The sequence below is a fragment of the Nelusetta ayraudi genome, unplaced genomic scaffold, assembly GCF_046127955.1.
Source record: "Nelusetta ayraudi isolate G7.1 ecotype Tasmania unplaced genomic scaffold, CSIRO-AGI_Nayr_v1 ptg000002l, whole genome shotgun sequence".
Classification (NCBI taxonomy): domain Eukaryota; kingdom Metazoa; phylum Chordata; class Actinopteri; order Tetraodontiformes; family Monacanthidae; genus Nelusetta; species Nelusetta ayraudi.
The window spans coordinates 368573-393012 of record NW_027466052.1 but is presented as its reverse complement, the minus strand read 5'-3'; the positions used below and the strand labels follow the sequence as shown (position 1 = coordinate 393012).

Genomic DNA, 24440 nt, shown 5'->3' with positions numbered 1-24440 from the left:
AACTGTTACAAGACAATTCAAATCAAACTCAGTGTCTCACCTTTTCCACTGCAGTGCCTCCAAGTGTAGAGCTGCGTCATAAAGAAATGGTGGATGAGAGGGCGGCCTGCTAAATACTGCTAAACAACAGACGAAGAGTGTGAAGCAGCATCTGCTTCAAGACTTTGCTGCTGAGTTTACTTTTATTAGAGTTTTTCTTCTTTGGCACTTTTGAGTACCGCGAGTAAAGTGTTTTCTGTTTGACGTACCATCTGCCAACGCTTCGTGCAAAGGGTTTGGTGGAGAGGCTGGTGACGAGGGGAGACCAGACGCTCACTCGGCAGTCGGGGCAAAGATATTTGCCCAGCACAGAGCTGCAGTCGGGGCCATGCTTGCATGTAGCTCCTCCAGCAGTGACTCCTTACATTCAACCAAATGCTCCCCACCAGAGCCCAGGGCTTTGAGTCAAGTGCGTCACTCACCCTCGTGCACCAGGATCCTTGAAGTTACTTTCTGTCACATGGGACAGTGGGACGAATTGAGGCGAGACCGAAGCTTCTGCCGCCCGGCATCAGCAGAATTAAAGACACAACTTCAGTGCCCAAACGTGGGTGATGCGACAAGACAACGACAACAAAGTGCGATGAAAAGGTCAGATTGTCCTTTATCCTGTGACCTAACTGACGGCCGGGGGTGGGGGGACAAGGTAGCGGCTGAGTGCAGGTGATATGGATGTTGTGACGGCGACGTCCCTTCGTCTGGGAGGATGACGAAGAGGAGGAGGAGGCTCTAAACGATGCCACTCAAAACTCTTCACGGCAGCAAATTTCTAATTTTGCAATCTGACCACAGGCAAAAGCTCATCGGCATCAAATATGTATGCGATATGTGTGTGTATGTATCTATACATATATACACATACTTATATCTATATATGTATGTACATATATATGTAGATATAGAAATATAGATATATATACACACATATATAGCTATACATATACATATATACATGTATATATATAATATATCAATAAACATCATATATATGTATATACTATATATATATAAACGTGTGTATATATATACACATATATACATATGTGTGTGTGTGTGTGTGTGCGTATGTGGAGAAGATTGCCGGACGAAATCCCTTTTTAGGAAAGTTAAAGTCAACAAAAAGAGAGATTGTGTGTGTGTGACGCCTGGTTGAGGATGTCTGCCTTCACAAAGGCACTTAAACGCAGGTTGTCTCAGGTGCGGGCAGCCTTCTGGGCTTGCGTGGACCTGGAGTCTGGGCGTCAAGGAGGACGGCGGGATGTCGGGGGGGGCCACAGGAGGCGTGGGTGGGTGGGAGGGCGGGCGGGCGGGGGTGCGGCCGCCCCAGCATATTGCACGTTGGCCGAGGGAGATGCACGCGGAGAGGAGGAGTGATTGCGCATACAGGCCCTCAGATTAAGGGGTGAGAAAAAGGGACGGGGGGTTGGCACTGGAGGAGGAGGAGGAGGAGGAGAAGAAGTGCAGGAGTGACTTCGGTGGTGGGAGGGGGGGAGGGTGGAGCCACACAGGGACTCTGCTCTACTTCCCCTGCAGGTTGCTCAGCTCCATGTCTTCCTTGCGGCGCTTTTGCTGGGTGAAGAGGGAGCTGAAGGGGTAGAGTTTGGCCTTGGCCGGGTAGCGCTGGCCCGCGATGTCCACCTCGTAGTCGCCGCGGTTGATGAAGTCCGGCGTGACGGGCGTGGGCAGCCCGTCCGGGCCGGGCGGCGGCGACACGTAGCCCAGGCACACGTGGCGCTCCAGGGTGTAGCTGTAGGCGCTGCTGGTGGTGGCGCCGGCAAGCCGCCCGTTGCAGTAGATGGGCTCGCCCCACCAGGGCCACAGGTCCAGCTCCGTGTCGTGGTCCTCCAGGACCAGCATGACGAAGCGCCGGAAGACCCCGTTGTGGCGCTGCTGCAGCAGGGCCTCGCGGCCCAGGAAGTCCATGTCCTGGGTGGAGGACGGAAGGGGGTGGGGGGTGAAAATGGGAAATTGTCAAAACATTTGACTGAAGTAGGGATGCAAATTATCGATTAATTCATTGAGCTTCTCGATCGATTAACCATTAGTTGAAAAGCGGCGATTTTCCCTGGCAAACTAAATTTCACAGTGAAAAATGTGTCAGGAACGCATTACTGAACCCTTAAATACTGTTGAGGGTCCACTGTGGACACTTTTTACATGAGAGAACAGAAAAAACACCCTCAACATTTATCCTCTGACTTCTTGACTTCTAATGGGTCACATTCCAGTTGTTTAAAAGGAACTTGTCCAAAGTATACAGGTATACACCACGCTTTAAAAACCAAATCAATAAATATAAAACTTTAAAAAAAATGTTCAATTCATTTCACTTTCAATTTTGCGACTAATTTAATTTAATCGATTAAATTCTTAATCGACAGTAAATCGATAATCCATTAATTGTGAACATCCCCAGACTGAAGGTTGGAAAGATCAGCGCGAGATTCAAACAAACAAAGACGTGCAGCAAAGAGCCAAACGGACCTTGTGGCAAACACTTTCCTTTCCTCTGTGAAACTTCCAGAAAGATTTAATAGAATTAAAATCAATAATGACACCTTGGCCTCCACAGGCCTGGTGGTTCCTAGAAAATTTCAATTTTCAAATTCAATTTTGGGTAAACCTTCCCTTTCAATGCATCTCGCTTTAAGAACATCTCCTGGAAATCTACTATTGAACAAAGTCTTCCTCGTAGCGAGCAGCAAGACGTTAATATTTCACGGCTGGACGGAGACGCAGCAGCACCAGCAGACCTTGTCAAACTTCACTCTGAACTCTCGTCCACATTCCAGCGGCGTGGTGAACGAATCCAGGTCCTGGCCCCAGAAGGCAAAGAACTTCTCGATGCGGAGGCTGCGCAGCGCGTAGTAGCCGGCGTTGCGAACGCCGTACTTCTGGCCCACCGACATCACCTCGTTGTACACGTGCAGGGCGTACTGCGGAGAGCAAAGGGGGAAGCCGCCATCAGATGCAGCGCGTCGTCGTGAACGCCGTCTCTAAGCAGCATCACGGTTCCCCGTTTCGAGGCGCAAGCTCACCTCTATAGGGATGTAGAGCATGAATCCTGGTTCCCCCGTGTGAGTCATGCTCATCACTCTGATCCCGTTGGCATAGCCAACACTCATCTCCTGGGAAGCCACAGCACACAAACACACACATGGTGACAATGTCAGGCCAGTTTGACTTTAGCAGCGGACAGCGAGCACTGCCGTTCCGATCGATCTGGACTCCTTACCTTACAGAACATGGAGGGGAAGTGGTCGGGCGTCATGGAAACGTACGAAAGTTCAGCCAGGACGTCCATCGCTCGAGGTCCAATCAGATTCAAGGCTACGGAGACAGGATTTTACAGACAAAATTCATCTATGGTTGTTTATTTATTTATTTATTTATTTATTCTGAAACTCAACAGCAGGAGCCCTCATAAGGAGCCCGCAGACCCGTTCGAAAAATTGCACAGCTCGTTGAGCTGTGTCTAAAACTCAATTTTATCCAACCTTGTGAAGTCGTTTTTGATAATTATTGAGAACTCATGAGCTTGATAAGTGTCTTCACATAGATACTCCTTGTTATTTCAGGAGAATCTAGCAAACTGGTAGCCCTTCATACGGCTCAGGACCCATGAAGTAGCTCTCAGTGCCATCAAAGGTCACCCCTGCATTAAACCCTTTGCCTTAACATCATTGCCAACTAAAATGTGGTTATTGATGTGTGACAAACATCACACAAATCTGTGGCTAAGAAGAGCCTTGGTTGGTTACTTTTGTAAAAAGTGAATTGTGAAAAACATGCTGACAGTTACAGACTAATTACACAGATACAAATGAAATTGCCAGTCTTTTCAGATAACTAGCGACAATAATGCACTCATGATTCAGAGATTAATTGTCTTGGTGCTCTCTTCTCCAAAACATCTGGGTTTGTGACAGACAGCCACCCGCTCTTACCAGTGTACTTCCAGCTAACATCCTCTAGGTGGAGCTGTGGGTCACTGGGCATGTGTTTCTTGATCCAGTGCCAACAATGGACCTGCTGGTCCGTCGGCGAGACGATGAAGAAGCTGTGCAGAGAGGAAGAGTCTTTGAGTTTGTTTTCTACACTCGCATTGGGGCGCGTGTCCGTGGGGGGCGGAGTCACCGACCTGTTCTTGCTGAGGCGCACGACGCTGCAGTCATTCTCGTACCCCCCCTTTGCATTCAGCATCCCGGTGTGAACGATATGACCGACCGGGACGTCCAGGTCATTGGCACAGAGGTGCTGCAGCAGCTCCAGGGCTTGGTCCCCAGTTGACTGGCAGAGCAGGAAGGAATGAGGGGTTTCAAAGCTCTGAGCATTCATCATGCATCGGGCAAAGTAAAGTCAAGAAATAAGCAACCATCAATTAGAACCTCCAAGAAAAGCACAAAACATTTGGAAGAATGAAACCTCGTCTCGTTTCAAAGACCAGTGTGTCAGACAAACCACCTTGTTGACTAGAACAATTTCTTGTGCAGGTAAATTGGCTCGGGTGAATCTTGCAGTCTGTTTCTTAAGAGATGGGACACTGTGTGGGTGGAGATGTCCAGAAAAGACACAAGACTGAACCTGTTTGGCCGTACATATTATTCTTTAGAAGTTATTTGAAATAAATTTATGCTGTATTTGTTTGTTTTTTTGTATGCGAGAGTGCAATTTAAAAACCCTTTTCAAACTCTGCAACAGATAACAAGCAACAGTGGTTTCAAATGGCTGTTGGACTTACAGTCACTTCAAACTTGGTGAAGGAGGACATGTCGATGACGCAGACGGCCTCTTTGCAGCATTTGACCTCTTCCCCAACAATATCAAACCAGTCAGGCTTGTAGAAGGTCTTGCTCTGGTCCAGGGACAGCAGATCTGCAAACAGCCACAAAAAGTTATTTTTCTTCTGTCTTTGGCAGCTGGGAAGGCCATGTTTTCTAGTTCTGTTGTTATTTCCTTAGTTGTAAAAAAAAATAAACGCAGCTAAAATTCCAGTGATGACTGGAGTGATGGCAGCAGAAAACATCTAACTGTGAAACTGATTCGTTTAGCAACAGGTTCTGGTCACTGATGAGGTTTGAAAAACTGGATTTTTGTGACCAATTTCCAGCTGCAGGTTATTATCAGTAGCCCCACTGAACCCCCCCCCCACCCCACCCACCCACCCCTGCAGACGAGCTGCGTTGCTGGTCAGCGGCTGTACCTTTCACCGGAGGAACAAAGTATTTTGTCCTCTCGAAACCGTGCTTCTCCATCCAGCGAGCTCCTTGCGTGTCAAGTCGGTCGTACAGGGGGCTGGTGCGCAGCTGACGGCCAGTCTGGAAGTCCCAGCGGGGAACCTTTAGCTCGTACAGCAAAGCTGCGCAAAAAAAAACAAACGAGCAAGCGAATGAACAAAACAATAATCAAACCAACTAAAAACAATTCATTAATAATTATTTTCTCCTCCTCTCTACTCACGCACGACTTCCATGACTCTGTGTCGCAGGAAGGTTCGACTGCTCTGCAGGTTGCCGAAGCGTTTGATATCCAACGGCCACACGTTGGCGGTGGGGTAGCCGTAGGACATCCACTCTGCCAGGTACCTGCACAGCAACACGGCAAAAGGCCACTTTTACTCCACTCGCAATCACACCTAACGTGCATGCCATGCACATGTCAAAGAGCTCCACCCCAGGAGAAGCACTCCGGTACTCCCACACTCACTTGCCAGCACCTCCTGCAAACGCCAGGCCAGATGAGTTCATCCCGGCCAGCACGTAGTAGCCGGCGACGCCCGGAGTCTCGCCCATCAGGCAGCGCATGTCGGGGGTGAAGGACTCCGGACAATTGACCAGCTGATGGATCTCTGCTGACTCCAGACTAGGCATTCTCCTAAGCAGGGCGTTCAGCATTGGTTCTGAAGGGAGAGGGCAGTGTGTTTGCTGGGACGAGGCGCTTGGGGCCACGAACGAGGGAGGAAACTGAATTATACATTAAAATAAAAGAGAAGTTGTCTCACCTGACTGAGTACCTAAAACAAACCAACTTCTTAGAGTAAATCCATTTTTAAGTCTGAACTATTTATTGCCACTGTCGACACCTGTCTAGTTTACAATGATTTATAATTCAACAGTCATGTTTGCTAGTTTAATATCTAAGAAAACAAAGACAAAAAACATTTCAAACGTTTTGTTTATTTTAGTGTTAAAAGTAGAAATATTTCCTATAACATTTACAGTTTAACTAAAGATGCTATTTCTAAACAGAATGCCAGATGACACACTGCCTTTTATGATATTGCATTACTAAACAATTATGTCAATCATTGTGTGTTTAATTACTATTGCTGGAGCAGTGGGGTAGCCTTCTTGGTGATTAGTTTGACTCTATGTTGCTGCAGTTCAAGGCTGCCATCCAATATATGGCTGACTTTATGACAACTGGTGGCAGTGCGGGAGGAATCTCAGATTACTGCAAAGGCCAAGGTCAGCGCAGGCCTGTGTGTTTGTGACCGAGTGTGTCAGGAGTGAACTCGCATGGCTGGATTAGCGGCATGACAGAAATGTACCTGCGCTCGTAAAAATAGGTTTCTCGCACAGCTCAGGCGACCTCAGCTAATTCCTGCAACCACTCATGGAGGTTTCTGTTATTTTTCCCCCACATTTGAACAGATTATAATTCACGACTTCACCCTGCTTCTAACCGATCTTCCTTTGCTATAAATGGTTGGCCAAAAGAAAAAGCTAAAGAAAAAACAAACAAATGTATCAGGCACTGTTTGATAGTCATGGAATAAAAGTTTTGAACTCTCCATCCATTACCAAAGTGGTCCCAGTCTTCCTGCATGTTCTGGATCTCCAGCTGGTTCCGGCCCTCAGTGAATATGGGTTTGGGATTCTTCTCGAAGCCCCCGGACAGAAGGCCTCCCTGCCACGGCCGTGCATATATTCTGCCGTCCATGTCGAGCACAACTGAGGATGAGAGAGCATCTCGTTAGGTCTCCTCCTTTGTGTTAGTGGGGACTTCAATAAGCAGGTCACTGACTTTGGAGAGAGAAGCTTTATAGCTGAATAGAGGTGCACCTGAGATAAATAAGTAAGCATTTACAAATGGAACCATGACAGTAGCAGATATCACAAAGGCTATTTGATTATTTCACTGTGTCATCTGAGGAGACTGGCAGTGAGATGCAACGTCTTCCAGGACCTCGCTACAGCGAGATTGATTTGCAGCAGCTGTGCTCCCCAACCCACTGCAAGACGACGTTAATTGCCCTGTGTTTCAAGTGCCTGACCTGGTGTGTTGGGTGATAGCGGCTTCTGAAGCGGTTTGGTGAGGAGGTAAAAGTGTTCGCAGCCGTGCAGGGGAATAGAAACTTTCATCTCGCTGGCCTGGCCCAGCTCGTAACCCCACTGTGAGTGACAAGACAAAACATCTGATTAGCTATTTCATTCATTTCAGCCCAATCACCTCCTGAAAATGTGCTCCACTGAATTTAGATTTTATTCACACAGCTTTCATATTTTGGTTATTTTGTTATTCTTCTCTTGCAGTGACATTCTTTACCTGTCCAGCACAGTTGACAAAGTATTCACACTCAATGGAGCCACGGTCCGTCTCCACTGCCGTCACTTGACCCTTCTCGACTAAGACCTGCTGGACTGTGGTCCGGTCAAGGATCTGAACTCCTAGAAATAAATAAATAAATAACAATAAAAGACAGTCAAACACAACTGGAAACAAAGCAAACGGCAGAACACAAATGCTGTGTTACCATCTAATGGAAGAAATGACTTAATCTGGTGAATAATTCCATTTCCCATCACCACCTTTGCGTACGCAGTGTTAATTCTGTTGACAAAATATTTCCGTCAACAACCTTCTTTTTCTGACTAAAACGAGACAATAACTAAATAAAAATTCATTCACAAGGACTAACACAATGACGAGGCGTATTGACATTTTCGTCAACGAATAAAAACGAGACTAAAATGTCTGCCAGAGACGAGATGCAATCAGCTCCATTTCGTTTGTGGAGGGTAATGACGATTTAGAAAGTGGCTTGAAGAGTTGGGAAGAAAACCAATCAGAGCAACGTGGTCAGGAAGTGTATGTAGTACGTATACACAGATTATCTGGTACACATTAGTTTGAAACCAAATGTCAACACCAAGGAGGAGGAGGCGACAGGACATTTGGACGCACTTCACATTTGATATGAAAGAAAATAAAACACTTTGTAAAAACTGTGGCGCGAAACAATTAAATCTACAGTAATTTCAGTCGACTAAAATGATTACATTCCGTCAACTAAAACTAGAACAATTTAAATGATGAAATTATGATTAAAACTAAATTAGATTTTAGTCAAACAACCTTGACTAAAACTAAATCAAATTTTGCTGTCAAAATGAACACTGTGCGTACGTTACCTTTCCCAGCGGCAGCCACTGCAAGGGCGTGGTTAACGTCAGGTGGAGACATTACTGCGTCTCCTGGCAGGTGCAGCGCCCCCACCAGGTCATGAATGTTGATAAGTGGGTGGAGTTTGGCCACGTCTTTTGGCTTGATGATGTTGCAGCTGATCCCCATAACCCTGAAGTTAAAAAAGTAAAAACACGCTGTTGTTTGGTTGTATTGTTTCGTTTCATGTGCTAAAGCAATATGAAAAGAACGTGTCTTTGTTTTTGGATGACGTGAGACATGTAAGTCAGTTAAAGGTGGGTGATTTGAAATAAGCGTTGACACAATGATATGATTTTCTCAAAATGCAAATAAAAGTGCAGAGCAGACAAGGCTTGGGAAGGTAAAGGAACGTATACCTGATATGCTGGCATTATAGCCTGCAGAGTTTTGCAAACACAAGCCATAACATTTATGTTTTGACCTTAACCATGGCGGCCCTTGAAGAATATTTCCGATTCAAAAAGGAGCAGTTTTATAAAGCAGTAAAACAAAACAACAACAACCAGACGTCCATGTGTGCACAGCCGCCCCCTTCCCAGAAGTAAAAGGAAAGGATCCTTTGGAAGAGGCCTCTGCTGAACACCGTGAGACTTACTTTAATCGGGATGCCAGGCGCTTTAAAGAGATAAAGCGATCCTGATTTTGGGCCAAACACAGGGACCCGGTCTGTACATATCCTGAAGAAAATAAAGAAACAAAGACAATCTTCAACATCGTATTAAAGCAGTTCTCACACTACCTGTTTCCTGCATTGAACCTGCCACCTCTTTCAGCTGCGTGACTGTGAGAAAAACACATTTTCAAATACAAGCACAATATATCTCTTCAGAAGGCAGTTCAAATAATAATAATAATGATAATAATAATAATAGAAAGGTGCATTAGCAGGTAGAAGTGGTGGGGGGGATGAAGCTATTTTCTTTAGAGGCAGAAATTGTCATTTAAAAAAATATGTTAATCATCACTTTTATTATTACCAAAGTTATGCACACAAAGTTATGGTATCAAAAGGGAAGCAAAAGGTTTTAGCCGACCTGTTTTGACTCCACTCTCTTCTTCCAGCTGCTGGTAAAGGTTATTGGAGTAGTTTGCCATTTGACACTCAATGGAAATAGGCTTTGCCACGCTAACAATGCCTGCACACATTCTGGTTGTTCCTGCACCAAGTCTGCCAACAGAGAAACAGCGTGAATAACAATTCTCTTCTGTCTTCTCCCCTTTACAAGACCCTTCACCAGAGTAGCAAAGCCCAAAGTTAAGATCTAGAAGGAATTCAGCCTCCTTCCCACAACTGACTGAACCAGTCTGCAACCCACAACACACCACATTCAAACACGTAAAGCAATTTTAAGTATGCCGAGACCCTCAGCTCACCTGCCCTGCTCCAGCAGCACTATATCAGTCCATCCCAGCTTGGCCAGGTGGTAGGCGACTGACGTCCCTACAATCCCCCCTCCACAGATCACCACACGGGCCTGACTGGGCAGCGGAGGGAGCTGAGAGTCTCCGCTGACGGCCAGGCAGTGCGGGGAGGTCCAGAAGCCCCTGCCGGCCAACTTGTAGCCCGTGTGGGGGAGCAGTAGCAGCCTGGGGAGCAGGACAGGGGACAGAGCCCTTGAGCTCCGCACACAGCTGCACATAGCTGTGCTCTCTGCAAAAACACAAACACACAAATCAAGCCCCAGTTGGGACGCGAGACGAGCTTTGAGCAGAGGTCACGATTACTGCCGTCATTAATGGCAGCTTAAAAACGCGTTGGTGATATTCTTCTCTCTGTTCCTTCCAATGGCTCAGGCTATGTCATTACGCTACGTTGTATAGTTTGTACAATTGTGTTCAACGCCTTTAAAAGCAGTGGTCATCAGTTGCAAATGACGCAATAGCACGAGTCCTACGGCTGTCATTTAAAAAGTGTCAAACATAAGCTTTACCTTAAGGTGCCGCTTCTGTTTGAGCTCAACAGCTAGCTTTAGCACACACTTATTTTGTATCTCCGTCTTCGTTCTCAAGCCAGAAGAGTCACAACTTGGGGCGCACCCCCTTTGTCGGGCTGTTTTTTGTTTTTTTTTTAAGTTTGAAAAAGTTAGTTGACCTATTTCTGACCCCCTGGGGCGAAGTCAGCGTCCCTGGCACCACCGACAGCTAGCTTACTTAGCTTGTGCTATTGAAGAGCTGGCTAACACTTATTATTGAGCAACTTCCCGAGCGCAATAGTCATTCGCAGTGGGATTTTTACCCTGGTGCTTATTTTTTTTTTTTACAGTTGTTCAATACTCACCAACTTATCCACGTTCAAGAGTTTTAATTCCTTTTAGGATACAAGTGGATTTCAGTGACCCGGGGTGATGTGACAGAAAGATTTGTTTGGATACACCAGGTACGTCAGACTCGCTTCAGTAACATCGGTGATTTCCGTCGTGTACCTCCAAAATAAAAAGGTCGTATGTACGTTGCACGGGTAACTACACGAACAAAATAATAATAAAAAAAAATATCCAGTCTCAGACAATGCCGCTGTGTATGCCGTCACAGAACATAGATCACACTGACTTTGTACTACGGAATTCTGAAACTGTTCTACTATTCACGTAATCGATTATATAGCATACGGTATGGCATTGTATATAGTAATGGGTTTTAATTATTTATCAAGTGTTCCTTGTGATTAATAAGTAACAGTACATGTACAATCTCGCGCAACCAATTTTCTTTTATGGAGAGAAAAACTGTGCACGAATGCAATGCCTGTATTTTAATATGAAAAGCTACTGCTGAAACGTCGACGAGAGTTGGTCGCCGTCACCAGCGTTTCTCTGTGTTCGTCATTTGACCGCTAAATGGCGCTAGAGGACAGTTTGTGCTTGTGTCTCACTCGCGCGAGACTGTTGACTTGAAACGTCAACTACAGTAATGCCTGAATACAAATCGTAAAGAATGTGGATCTTTTGTAATATATCACCCTTAATGCATATTCAAAACAGTCTACAAATAGTTCACAAATGAATTAGATCGATGAAAAAACTTTTTTTTTTTTTTAGCCTTAAAATTATATTTTAACTGCACCAAATTATTGAATCGTTGGTTCTGCTTCCGCTTATCAAACTGTCAGAATCTCATACTGCTCCATAGCTGCATGCCGTTTTATCCACCCATCCATTTTCATTGCTTATCCTGCACTCAAGATCACATGAATGCTGGAGCCTATCCTGTCTCAGGGGTAAAGGTGGAGGAAGTCAGGCCAGGGTACCTTGAACCAACCATGGATATGGCGGCGGGCCGACCTTTCCCCAGTGGCCACTCAAGGTACTGCAACAAAATAATTCCATGGGACCAAGAGGCATTTTGCCCATTGACCGCAATAAAAAAATAAACGTCTGTAAAATGGCTGACAGGACACCTCCTACCAAACTCATGCTTCATAATATAACCTTTATATTGTACATTTCTATTCATAGACTTTTTGTCTCTCTGAATAGTTCCTTCTTTATAGTTCTAAAGGCTATAAAATCCCCACAAAAGTCTACATTCTGAGACTCTGGGGGCTTGGAACCAACGCAGACCCAGTGAAAACATGCAAACTCTCACATGTTGCCCCAGGACAGGGAATCAAACACACAACCCTCTTGCGTTGATAATGCTAAACAATGTACCACTGTGTCACCAATGCATTCTCAAGTTTTCAATAGCTTTGTTGTTACCAGGTTCTCACTAACGTATTGCGTACTTTATAGCTAAAGTAAGCCACCCCCATCAGTTCAAACTAAGAACAAGACAAGACACAGAATCATTTGCTGCATGACAATCCATGAAGGAAATAGTAAACTATTTTATTGACATTTCAAATGAAACTATTTACATGTTTTAGTATTTAGGAAACCAAAAATAATACAGTCACACCATTGCATTTACAACAGAGGGGAAAAAACAAAGCTGTTAATTACAAATCTGTAATGTCTTAAAGTCTTAAAGCAATGTATAAGTGAGCAGTGAGCATTACTTTAAGTGGGCACAGATGTTCGTAGTTATATGAGACTGAGTGCTGCAGACTACACACCAAACGGAGAAGAACCTGTCTTCTAAATCTGCTCTTGTAGCTCCATCTCAAGTATGTTTGGTTGAAAGAACAGATTTATTTATTTTCTTTGTGAGATTTTACTCTTTGAAAAGATATTGTAAAACAAAATACGCTCCTGTGATGCCGGAGGGGAAATAACGAGACAATATTAATCTGGTACATTAATCCAAAGAAGAGCTAGCAGGTTATATCTTTTTAAATGCCACTGCGCGACCATGCTACGATATCCAAGGTGGGTGCACTCCTGGGGTTTGGTGCTTTGGCAGCTCACCGGGAGAAACACATGATTTAGAAATTCCACAGGGGGCAGCAGTAATGAGCTCTGAATGATTCAGTTTGACCCGATCAGTAGGAGTAAGAGATGAAGAGATCACAGCCTCACGGGTCAGAGCCCACAACTGCAAAGGTGGTCTGATAGTTTAGAGCAAGTTTGTTTCATTATAATCAAAAGAGGGCCTTAAAATAACTGCTGTTAGGGCGTCTTGACATCCAAGACGTCCAGGGCATTATTGTTTTAGCTTTACATAGATTCCGCTCTGACCTCTAACCTTTTGGATAAACTTTGGCGGTGTGACCTAGACAGGAGAAAAGAAGTACATCAAAAATCATTATATATCATAAAGGCGCGTTCCGCTACACTTCGTTCTGCTGAGCGAGGTCCTCTGACACGTTGTACTCTGTTGCTCTGGTGCTCATCCCCAGGTACTGCTTCAGGAACTCGCTGAAGCGCTTCTGGTTATTCCACTTGCGGGCCGACTTGCGAATGCCGATGAAGCCGCCGTACCTCTTCTGGTGCGATCTTCCCGGGGACACCAGCTTCCTGTAGCTGTGTCTGCCTTTGACAAAGCCACCAAACCTTTTAGAGAGGCTCAATCCCACGTCAGCCGGTCCTCCGGCCGCCACGTCAGACGCTCCCTCTTCCCGCTCTGCCTCCTCTTCGTACTCGTCCTCGAGCGAAAGGCCGTTCTGGGAGTGGAAGGCCATGGTCAGCTGGTTCCCCTTGCCGCCTAGTTCCCTCCCGTCTGCTGCGAGCGCCCGGCTCACTTGCTCCAATCTCTGCAATGCGACGGGCAGCAGAGCGCCCTCCGCCTGCTCCTCCACCTCCCTCTCCGTTGGCAGCAGAGCGTCGACCTCCTCCTGAGACCTCCTCTGCATGGTGCTGCTCAGGGAGGAGATTTGTGCCAACAGCACCCTGCGGCAGAAGTTCAGGTAGGAGGCCCGAGAGACGTCGGCTTCGCACTCAGTCAGGCACACCTGGCAAAAGACGACAGCGAGATGACAGGGCATCACAAGTTTGACGCATGAATTCCATACAATCTTTCAATGTGCATTACGAAGAAATTTATTTTAGTAATGTTACGGAAACAGTGTCATTTGAAACAACTTCATTATGCTTAATTATGCAACATGCCCAGTCAATGCTAATGCAAAACACGTTTTATAGAAACAGGTAGGTTCCTGAAGTCCCCTCTGTATTCTTCTGCTGGTTTTATTTATGTCTTATTCTTCCAGCAGACCATCACTACTGACTCAATTTGACTCCATCAAATCACTTCAGTGCACTTTTATCTTATCGTTCACTCTCTACTTTTTTTTTTGCAAGGTTTGCTTTCAATTCACCCAACATTTGATATCAATGTATCATATGTTATCATATGTTATCTGCCAATAAGCTCAAAAGATACTTCAGGTTATTCAGATATATTGCCGAGTACTATTGCGTATGCTGGTACAGTAGTTTTAAAATTAGCATTCCGCATCAACAGGCCACTGCGACAATAGGAGCCTGCCTCCAGAGGAATGTCCTTTAAATTACATGTAAAATCAATATCCCATAAGGAGATTGACTTGATTTCTATCTCCCCTATCAACCATATCTTCCACTCCAGTAGTTCAAAGTGCATGCGTGCTTGTGTGTGCGCGCGTGATTATGGGGAATTTATCTGTCAAAGTGAAGCAGGAGATTGTAATTACACATGAAATACCACAATGCTTTTGGCAGATAATCTCTTTTCCGTGGAGCAAGGCTATTAATGGATGGTCTGATTTCCTATTGATTTACAAGTTAAGGCCAGGAGGAGGAGATGGCGATAAGGGAGAGGATCAATTGGCAAAAGCAAATAAGGACAAGGGATTGACCATGATCTTGTAGATGTCTTTCAAAGACTTTTTGTTTGAAGCCTTGTGCACTTTCAGGCACTTTTTGGTGTGCTCCCTGCTCAGCATGCCTGAGATACATACAGACACGTCATCAAGAGAAACAGCCTTCAGGCATGAGCAACAGCAAGAGGAGGGACAAAATTATGTCCCCTGGAATCAATAAGCCACAGCAAATTAAAACTCATCAACCAAAAGGGTAATTTGTTGAGTCAGAGGAGAGCAAGAGACGGGAGGGATGTGGAGGAGTTTCTTGATAAAAGTTTGGTATGTGTGTGTGTGAGAGAGAGAGAGAGAGAGCGAGAGAGAGAGAGACTCCTTACCACGGTGTTGAACCTGAGTTGCTGGGGCAAGATGTTGCTGCAGGAGAGGCAGTCGGCCTGACAGTCACTCTGTCCAGAGTGGCACAGACAGAGCAGCAGCAGCAGAGCCTCCACAGCCTTCATCCTCAGTGCCGCCATCTGCTGCACGACACAGGGCATAGCAGATGGCGTCTTTAGTCAACAGGTTCGTCCATCCATCCCATCTGTGTTGCAGCTGTGACGTTATTGTGTGAAAATATCTAGCTCGGGGTTTTTTTTTTGTACATGGCGCGATTGTGCAATTCTGACGACAAATCATGAAAGTGGAGCTAAATGGAAAACGTGTCCCTTTGTTTTGGTTTTGTAAAATTTTACATATGTGCTTCGATATGCATTAGGTTTGAAAGCATTAAAGCAGCCAAGGGGAATCAACCGGACAAACAACCACTTTTCATTTCATTCAACAAACGTGCTAATTTCCTTAATTAATGCCTCAGTTAATGGCTCTGCTGGCACACACCCGTCTGCACATTACAACCGCAACAGACTAACATGGACACACGAGCATGTGACTGTGAATGCACTTCAAACCTAGCAGAAACAAATTACCAAATTACCAAATTACCAATTACGATTAAACTGGGGAAACGTTTTGTACACAAATTTTACGGAGGCAGGGCCACAACGCTCATGGAAGAGAGGCTGCTATTGTAATTCAAACCCATGCGAGAGAGGGAGACAAGCATTATTTCAATTAACGCTGCAATGTACAGTAATCTTATATAGGGAACATAGCAGATTTATTTAGAGCAGTTATTTAAAATGATTATATTATGGTATGGTATAATTCTGAGCAACAAGAAGAGCACAGGGAGATGGCAAGAAACGACAGCAGCCTGTTTTCCACATAATATAATCAAGGATCAAATGAAATAAAATGAGCAAAGGATGTTTACATCAGAATGTGCCACCTGCTTGAATCTACAACCACGGAAACAAAATTCCATCTGTAGAAACGTCTCTTCGGTGAATGGGGAAGATCTACAACATATGATTGAGTTGTCGTGAATTTTACATGTTAAACATTTTACACTTGGTGTGGCCATGATTCATTCGTGTTTATGTCTGCAGCTGAGACAATTTGGCATAGGACTGGACCTTTTTGCAAGGTTTGGTGATTTTACATGGTGGTATGATTTATTCAACAAGAAAGTCTTTGCAGCATAGGCGTTCCAGCCATAAAAAAAAAAAAATATATATATATATAGTAGTGGGATCGCCGTTATGCTTCTGAGAAGTAACTGTAGGTCCACCCAGGCTGTATGAAGCCTGAGTGGGCTAAGACCTAACTGACCCAGACTCAGAATTGTGCAGTCATGCTGGCACTTGCATCAGCCATTTTGCTTTATTTTTTTTACATCTAACATTATAGCGCATTACGTTTCAATCAGGGTTCCTGCCTAGAAACAAAGCGCACAGCTTAGGCTAATATGATTTATTTTTTATTTTGTAATTGTCTTACTCTGTGTCGGACAAACTGAACTTTTATGTATTTACATTCTCAAATGCTATAAAGGCCAGTAAAGGTGTGGGGGGAAACAGGGAAATGCTTAAAAGAAAAAACAGAAAAAAAGAAAAAAAAAGTAGACGTAAATTCAGGCAGGTTGCCATAACCTAATATTAATAATAACTAATGTTAACACAAAGAATAAACTTTTAAACGGCAGGAGAAGGTCCAGTTTCATAAAACAAAACAATGAATTTGGCTCTTTCTCACCAAAACGCACACTTGCACCTTTGTGAATTAATATAGAGGTTTAAAACACAGACTACGTGACGGAAAGCCGAGTAAAGTCTGTTCCCTTGTGTGTCGCAGCACAGAATACACACTCCCTGACTGCGGAAGCTTTGATCTCCAGTCAGGACAGACATTTTGTCGGTGAAGCACTGCATCGGAAAAGTATTTTTTATTATCATTATTTCCTTCAACTGACAAGATTCTGTCACAAGGTCTCGTAATGCCGTCTGGCAGGTTCTCTGGAGATCCTATGGAAACCAATTACTCTTTTAATTAACTCATTAACCACTAAGTAAACCAGTTAATGAAGTCATTACTGTGTGGGACCGTTGGCTGCAGACGGAGGTCTTGCGGTCCAGATAATGAAGAGAGAGAGAGCCCTTACAGGAGGGATGAAATCCTCTACGATCACGCAGCAAGTGTCACTGCTCAGTTTGGATTTCCTTTTAGACCTGCTTTTACAATGCAACTGTTCACACCAGTTGCATGGCCAGGGATTGTGCTGAACGGGCCAGTGCCACCCACACCTCACCATCCATGTTTGCATGCTTTTTTTTTTTTCATGTGTTTTCTTTGAATGAAGTGCTAAGTAAACTGTATCTGCAAAGGGCTTTTCTAACTTGTTGTAACCTAGGAGTGATTCACCCACCTTCTAACTGAATGACGCTGCTCTACCAACCGAGTAATTAAGAACTCATATAAAAAGGACATAAATCTAATATTCATTTATTTGGAGTTGTGATTCATGTTTTATGTGTCATCTAATTAAAATGTGACTGTTGAAACAAGTTGAATCCTCTGGAACACGACTGACTCTTTGCAGGTTCTGACAATTTCACCCCATGTAGCATTATGGCTAACACAATAGCTAAACAAAGTTCCACAATGTGTTATTTCCAAAAGAGCAGGAGTCTGTAAAAACATGGCTCATCCACTTTTCTATGGACCCACCTCAGAACAGTGTCTGTCCATGTCAAAATATTTACACAATGTTTTCGATGACAAATGTTTGTGTTTAGTTAACATAGATTTAGAAGACACTCTGTCAATCAAATATCCTATTGGCCTTTATTAGAAGTTTGCCGTCTGTGCTTTTAATTTCACTTCACTGTGCCACTGTAGATGGAAACACCAACATGTGAAAGTGCAAAGCAGAGGGATACAATGTTGAGGGTGTATGTATGTGTGTGTGTATGTATATATATATATGTATATATATATATATATATATATATATATATATATATATATATATATATATATATATATATATATACATATATATATATATATATACACATGTTGTGCGTGAAGCGCTGGATTATTCAGGCCATATGTAGACACAGTAGGCAAACTGTGGTCACTCACTATGTTATATTGCATGACTGTTCCTATGTCAATATGCCACATTAAGTAAACATTTCAAAGAACAGCAGACAGAAGCAAAGCTGCATTAGACTTTTTAAACGATGATAATATAAAAATGTAATAGAACCTGACTACCGGGACCACTGAAACTATATACGCACCTTTCTGAGATTTTTCAACAACATGTCCAGGTCTGAGTCACGCCTTCATCTTTATTCAACTCACGGTTCACTCCAATGAACATTTTCTCGTACTTCTTCTCACGGGGTGTTATCAACTGTTTCTGCTATTATTGTCTACCATTATAGTTGAGTTTTCTCACCAGAAGCAGGGAGTACATAAATAAATCACTCCAAAACCAAAGTGTGACCTAAAGCCGGATTATTCACGCTTGGTTGAGCAGAGGAGCTGCAGACTGGGACTTCTTCTCCATGATTGTTATAAGCTGGATTTCAGAGCTGAAGATTGTTTTGTAACTTTAAGACACTATACTGAAGTCAGAAAGTGTTTATATTAAAACTTTGAGAAAAGTGGCTTTCTCTCGTCATAACGACCACTTTGTCTTACAGGTTTTTGATTTGTGGTTGCAGTTAAAATGCTAATCGCACTCCTCAGCCTAAATCTAATTTTAAAAATGCCAGTCAACATTTTTTTAAACCCCCGAGCAAAACCAACTCAATGCTTGTTACTGAGCAAATAAGGACACACTAATTATTTATTAACTCATCTAACTAAAAACATTCTTACTGCTTTTCCATTTCATACTACTGATAGCCTCGAATGTTACACGGTGGTCCTTCAATGTTGACACTTTAAAATTAGGCAAACAGTCATATCCAACCTTCCGGAGAGAGAGAGTGACAGGTGCTGTGTTTGAAAGTTATAAAAAGACCTTGAACAATTACTATGTTCGTGATGTTGACTTTGTTGATTGATGTGTCACTTTGACAGGTAATTAAATGTTTTTTCAGTCTTCTGCCTCAGCCAGATGGTGGAGTGCGTTATCTGTCAGAAAAGACTTTTTGACAGACAGCCTGTCTCGTGCCCACTCGAAAACACTTGCCTTCCTTTGTTTTAATAGTGAGGGCTGGCCGTTGGAGTGACACATCCGTGCATGTGGGGACTATAAGGTGGATCCAAAACCTAATTGTTAAGTGAATGACCATTGTCCCTACCTACACACACTGGTTGCCACCTGATTTACCTGTCAAAACCAATTTCTGGATTACACATTTTTGCAGAAGGTGCATTATGACCCGCTCATGCTAGTGTATAATACAAAATAATTCATGCATCACGATAAAAAAAAAAGAAAAAAAGAAGATGGCAGAAGCCAGTTCCTGCCCTCCTTTCTTTTTTGCGTCAGCACATGTTGCGGAGAGTGGGTGTTCTGACCTATCTCAAGCCCGGAGAAAACCTTTCAAAGGGGTCTTTACTGCTTTTACAAGATGTTCCTGGTCAATCGAGCCGCGTGTGACGTGGCGGTCAATCACATAGCAAAGCCATTACAGGCAGACGCACTGAAGCCAAATCAATTCCTCCTTTGAGCGCAGCTAATCACCCTGGGGGCCAATGGATATGAAGACGCTAAGAACCCACCAACACACCAGCTCATATCAGGCTCATATGATTTTGTTTGTTTGTTTGTTTAAGACAAGACAACGCCTTTTGAATGAAGTCGTTCATATCCCACCTGGGCAGCACGTTTACAGGTCCCCTTGTTACATCTGCACTCAGATCTTTATTTAATGTTAGTGACTGCAGTTGAGTAGTCTCAAACATTTAACTATAGAAAACAGAACATTTTGCCCTCTGTTTAACTCAGTGATTTTTGTATCTCTCCACGTTGGAAGAAGTACAAAAAAATGTCTCGAATGTTAATTATCGCTAACCTGGGGAATGAATCAGAGTCCTTAGTGACACCCCAAATATGGGATTTTCATAGCCGCATGTTTTAACACACTATATAGACATAGACTATTGACAGAAAATAATGGCAAATGGTTATTCGGCACAGTGTAGGATTCTTTATAATTCAACACACTTGTTTATTCTGTGATATATCACAACTGGAGTAAAAATGAAACAACAGATTCCAGCCAGCTTTGCTCCACTTGTACATACAAGTGAAGCAACTTGTCAATGGTTATTTCTTGTGCCGCATTTGATCAACAACCGCAGAGTAAAATCCACATCCCCGGCCCGGAGTGAAGGCAAGTGCTGCTGCCTCTGACAGGAGTCGATTCTCCTTTGATATGGATCCAGGGAGAAGAGAAAAAAAGAGGAGCCCACTGAGGACAGCATGCAGGCATGATCTAGACTCTGTCACATCATTTTAACATGGAGGGCTGGATGGAAGCCCTGCTGTTACGGACATTGAATTTCGAGAATTAACTCCGCAGGTCTGCTCTCCTTTCAGCCCCGGTTGCTTGCACAAACCTCTGGTTTGTGGTTTCGACTCTGCCATTATTTTTCCGCTTTCATCCTTTTGAATGAGAGTGTCTTTGGGGGGGTCGAGGAAGTTCATTCACAAAGCTAATCAGGTTTGCTGTGAAGTGACCAGCGATTTCCAAGAAGAGACGAACGAAAGCAATTCTTTTTTTTTTTTTTTAATCCGGCCGTGAGTCATATCAGCAGAAAAAGCATAGCAACACAGTGTTGAGTGTTTAGCCTGTGCAGTCAGTGTGGGTTGTGCATCTTTGTTTGGCCCAACACAACACAACACAAGACAGGGCCACTTATTTCATGTAATAGAGTACAAACTGTTCTAGAGTTGCTATGTAAATCATAAAGAGCATGACATGGTCTACCTGGAGAATATCACACCGGCACCTTTTTAAACGTAGGTGCCAGTCAATGTATGTACTCCCTGCTAACTTAACTGTGAATAGCCCCAAATAATCATGTTTTGCAGAAAATGTATTGAGATGGTGTTGCTATTTTACATAAAACATTCCCATTAGCACAATTGCCTTTACACAAAAACTTTCAAACACATGACGAGCCAGTGGTCCTTTCCCTTTAAGGAAGGAATGATGGAATTCGGGTGGCGTAAGAGCGGGCAAACTTTGTCATACATATTTGTTATATAACTGCAGAATGTTGGTCAAAATGTATCGCAGCAGGTGTTGAATGGCAAGGCCATTTATTTCTTATTAACATCTTAAAACATGACAAACACAGGCTTTGCAAGAATAACTTGTGTGCAGGTGGACTATTACATATATTCACTGTCTTTGCATTATATTGTGAATATTGTAAAATTGTGATTGATCTGTGGGTCACATTCACATTTTTTATTTTTATTTATTTATCTTTTGTCAGTGGAGCCATTTGTTAATGCTGCAATATTTCCTTTATATTTGGAGAGATGCATGCATACAGGTGCAGATGACAATTTACAGGATTATACATACGTAACTGGAAATGATCTCACACTGCTCCCTCGGCTACCAAGTCATTTTCCTGAAAGGACACTAACTGGCAAGACCCTAAAAAAAGAAAATTCAAGAAAAATATTCAAGATTTCTGACTCCAAATTTCAGTGATAACTAATGGTTTGCAAGCTTAAATTGGAAATGTATTTGGCTAATAGCGACAGCAAATTGACACATTTGTGCAAGTGTAAACATCCACACATACATGGATGTTTAGCAGACCGTACTGAATAGTGGTAGAAAAACTGCTTGAGCCTGACGTTAACAGACAAGTTTAGCCTCTCTGGTCTAAAGTTTAAATGACTTTTGTGTTTTCTTCCTTTAAACACATACTTCCCAACACACTACTACATGCAGTATATATACTACAACATATTTTGATGCGTCAAAGTTGACGCATTAGACTTCTGTAGCAGTGTTCAGTTTTATCCAAATAAGAATAAAAGAGTGATCATCTTATTGTCATTGTTAGTCAGCGCTTGGAGAGCTGCAAGATGGTTGAGGCTTAGACATCTGGGACCATAACTTTGATATTTTGCTTACTGTTGTCGAGGGGACCATTTTGTAATGACTAAGCTGGAATATTTCATCTTGAACAAGAGATTGATCCAAGGTGAAGTAGACCCCTGGGGTACAATGGAAATTAGAAGGTAATTAATCAGTGTGAAGTGGAAGGTGACATCTTAAACATTTGAGTGAAAGAATATCAGATTAAAAAAAAACTCTTAATGAGTTCAACACCAAAGTGCCTGAAGGCAGCAGCGCATCTCAGTTGGCTCTGTGCGCACATGTGGTGTAGCTATTAGTATTATGACTAGTGATAATGTTTAAAAAGTCTGACATCAATCTTCTCAGAATATTAGGAGAACAGGGTTTATGCCGAACTGGATTATTAACACAGTGTAACTGGATACAAACTCAACATAACAGTCGGAATCCATCACACGTTATCTAACGGGTCTCTATTACACCAAGATTCTCATTTGGAAAAAAGTGGGCTTTGCAGAGTGGCTGTGAGCCAGGTGTGGCCACTCTCTAAATGCGAGGCCGATAAAATTCACTGACATGAGTTTTCCCTTGATTCCCTCTTTTTTGTCTCTTTTCAGCTGCACATTTTGTATTAAAGTTTGCAACAAAACAAAAAGCCAGGGATTCATTCACACAACAGCAATAATCCAGATATTTGATTTCATGCTGTATTAATCTTAAACCCGAACACAGATTTACATTAGTAAGAGGGAGCCTGCATAATTAAAGTATTTTGATTTGATTTGTTTGAACAATTGCAATACCAAGACAGTTACTGCTCTGAGAGAAATTATTTCTGCATTACGTAAATGCACTATGAGCTTAGATTACCCCGAGACATTGTGTGCAAAGCCGACCTGCAACATCTTGATGTCAGCATCCCCCCTTCATTCATGAAAGCCACTCGAGCGCAGCAGTAAATCAGGCCTTACTGATTAATGACTAATGCCGATGAACGATTTATGACCTTTCCATCTTAAAAACCAGCTAACTGACAGAAAAAGAAAAAAAGAAAAAGCCTCATATAAGCACCCAAACAGAGCGGCATCCCTCACCAGCTCAACTCTCCTCAAAGATTTGGACCGACAGCAGGAGACCAGAGTCCAACCTTGGGGAAGTAGTTTCAGGACGAGCCTCTAATTGCTCCTCTTAGAGGTGAGCCGTTGCTGATGTAAATCGTAGAATGGGCAGTTTGTCACTTGAGAAATTGTCCCGACCCTGACTGTCACCGAGATAAGCCCGAGAATTGCTCGAAATCTTTTGAATAGCTCCATAATAGGCACTGGGCTGTAACACTCCCAAGGGTTTGTAAGGTCACAGGGCAGCAACACGAGCTCACGCAGTCAGCTGACAGAGAAGACTGCAATTAAAGAGCAGCACAGTTTTACCTACGGTTAGAAAATATATCCAATGTGCACAAACAGAAAAACAAATCAATGCGAGATCCAAAGCAATACATCGTGTGTCAAAGGTCAGAGGTCAAGCCATGTATCGCTCTCTTACCTGTGTTTGGGGACGGGGTGAGGGAAGCTGCGGGCGCCTGTTGTGGCGGGCGGGCGGTCGGATGGGGTGTCCCTCGGGTGCAGGCTCCTGTGTCCGCTCGCCGTACGTTTCCTTCCGCCGGGCTCGCTGTGGTTTTTGTGGCTACGTGGAGGCGGGAGGAGGCAGCTCTTATAAAGAGACACCCCTCCCACTTCAGCCCCTCCCCACCCTTCCCGTCCCCTCGCTCTTTAGAAAAAAAAAAAAAAAAAAAAATCCCTCTCTAAATACGGTGGAGCGCACGGGGAAAGGTAGGAGAGGAGAAGAGGAGGGGAGGAAAAGATGGGGAGCAGGTGGGTAGACAGAGGAGGAAGTGGCAGGCAGGAGATGCAGAGGTGACGGAGAGTCAGAAGTACGGACGGAGGAATATTGATATATCCACAGGAAAAAAAAACAAACCTGTGTGTCTGCAGAGGGTTTCATTCAGAGGACGTTTGGGACCAACCGTCGAGGGAGGTCTTAATTAGATGGCGTGAATTTGATTACAGTCGGAGTGGTCTCTGCTGTAGCTGAGATGTAAAATCAGTGCAGACAAACTCAAGTCCCAAGAGGGGATTCAGTCAGCTTCAGTTCTTACTGAGAGGAACAAGAGGTGCATAACTGGGGATATGACCAGTATGAATGCATATGCATTATATATCTAACATGTGTGTGCGTGTGTGTATGTGTGTATAATCCAACTGCCCGAACCAAAGGTTCAACAAACATGAAAAGCATGTGCGTATCTGTGTATAAAGCTGTGGGGTGGC

The 24440-nt window shown here is 43.6% G+C and overlaps 2 protein-coding genes across 3 annotated transcripts; both read right to left on the bottom strand.

The window, feature by feature from the left end:
• Positions 1-233: 233 nt before the first annotated feature.
• pdpr (pyruvate dehydrogenase phosphatase regulatory subunit) lies at positions 234-10919 on the bottom strand. Its single transcript, XM_076029977.1, has 18 exons — positions 10766-10919; positions 9862-10138; positions 9522-9655; positions 9083-9164; positions 8454-8617; positions 7588-7709; positions 7316-7433; positions 6843-6992; positions 5746-5938; positions 5500-5624; positions 5243-5398; positions 4781-4914; positions 4181-4329; positions 3987-4099; positions 3275-3369; positions 3078-3167; positions 2793-2975; positions 234-1965 (listed from the first exon to the last, which is right to left on the bottom strand). The coding sequence occupies exons 2-18, from the start codon at positions 10125-10127 to the stop codon at positions 1558-1560; spliced, it is 2682 nt and encodes an 893-aa protein (XP_075886092.1). The 5' UTR covers positions 10128-10138; positions 10766-10919; the 3' UTR covers positions 234-1557.
• Positions 10920-12291: 1372 nt separating this feature from the next.
• Positions 12292-23814, bottom strand: LOC142887633 (prepronociceptin-like). Of its 2 annotated transcripts, none has more exons than XM_076025435.1 (3): positions 23656-23814; positions 15043-15180; positions 12292-13816 (listed from the first exon to the last, which is right to left on the bottom strand). In XM_076025435.1, the coding sequence occupies exons 2-3, from the start codon at positions 15178-15180 to the stop codon at positions 13196-13198; spliced, it is 759 nt and encodes a 252-aa protein (XP_075881550.1). In that variant the 5' UTR covers positions 23656-23814; the 3' UTR covers positions 12292-13195. The 2 variants fall into 2 exon arrangements, with proteins under 2 accessions (XP_075881550.1, XP_075881546.1); XM_076025431.1 differs by having other exon boundaries at positions 15043-15183; positions 23656-23811.
• Positions 23815-24440: the final 626 nt, after the last annotated feature.

Bases quoted from the DNA above. Each gene is read 5' to 3' on its own strand.
- pdpr (XM_076029977.1), bottom strand. From the start codon at position 10,127: ATGTGCAGCTGTGTGCGGAGCTCAAGGGCTCTGTCCCCTGTCCTGCTC. The intron at 7,710-8,453 runs GTAACGTACGCA...ATTTATTTCTAG, and splicing joins AGTGGCTGCCGCTGGGAAAG to GAGTTCAGATCCTTGACCGG. The intron at 4,915-5,242 runs GTACAGCCGCTG...GGCTGTTTGCAG, and splicing joins CTTTGTTCCTCCGGTGAAAG to ATCTGCTGTCCCTGGACCAG.
- LOC142887633 (XM_076025435.1), bottom strand. From the start codon at position 15,180: ATGGCGGCACTGAGGATGAAGGCTGTGGAGGCTCTGCTGCTGCTGCTC. The intron at 13,817-15,042 runs GTAAGGAGTCTC...GTCTTTTGCCAG, and splicing joins AACTCAGGTTCAACACCGTG to GTGTGCCTGACTGAGTGCGA.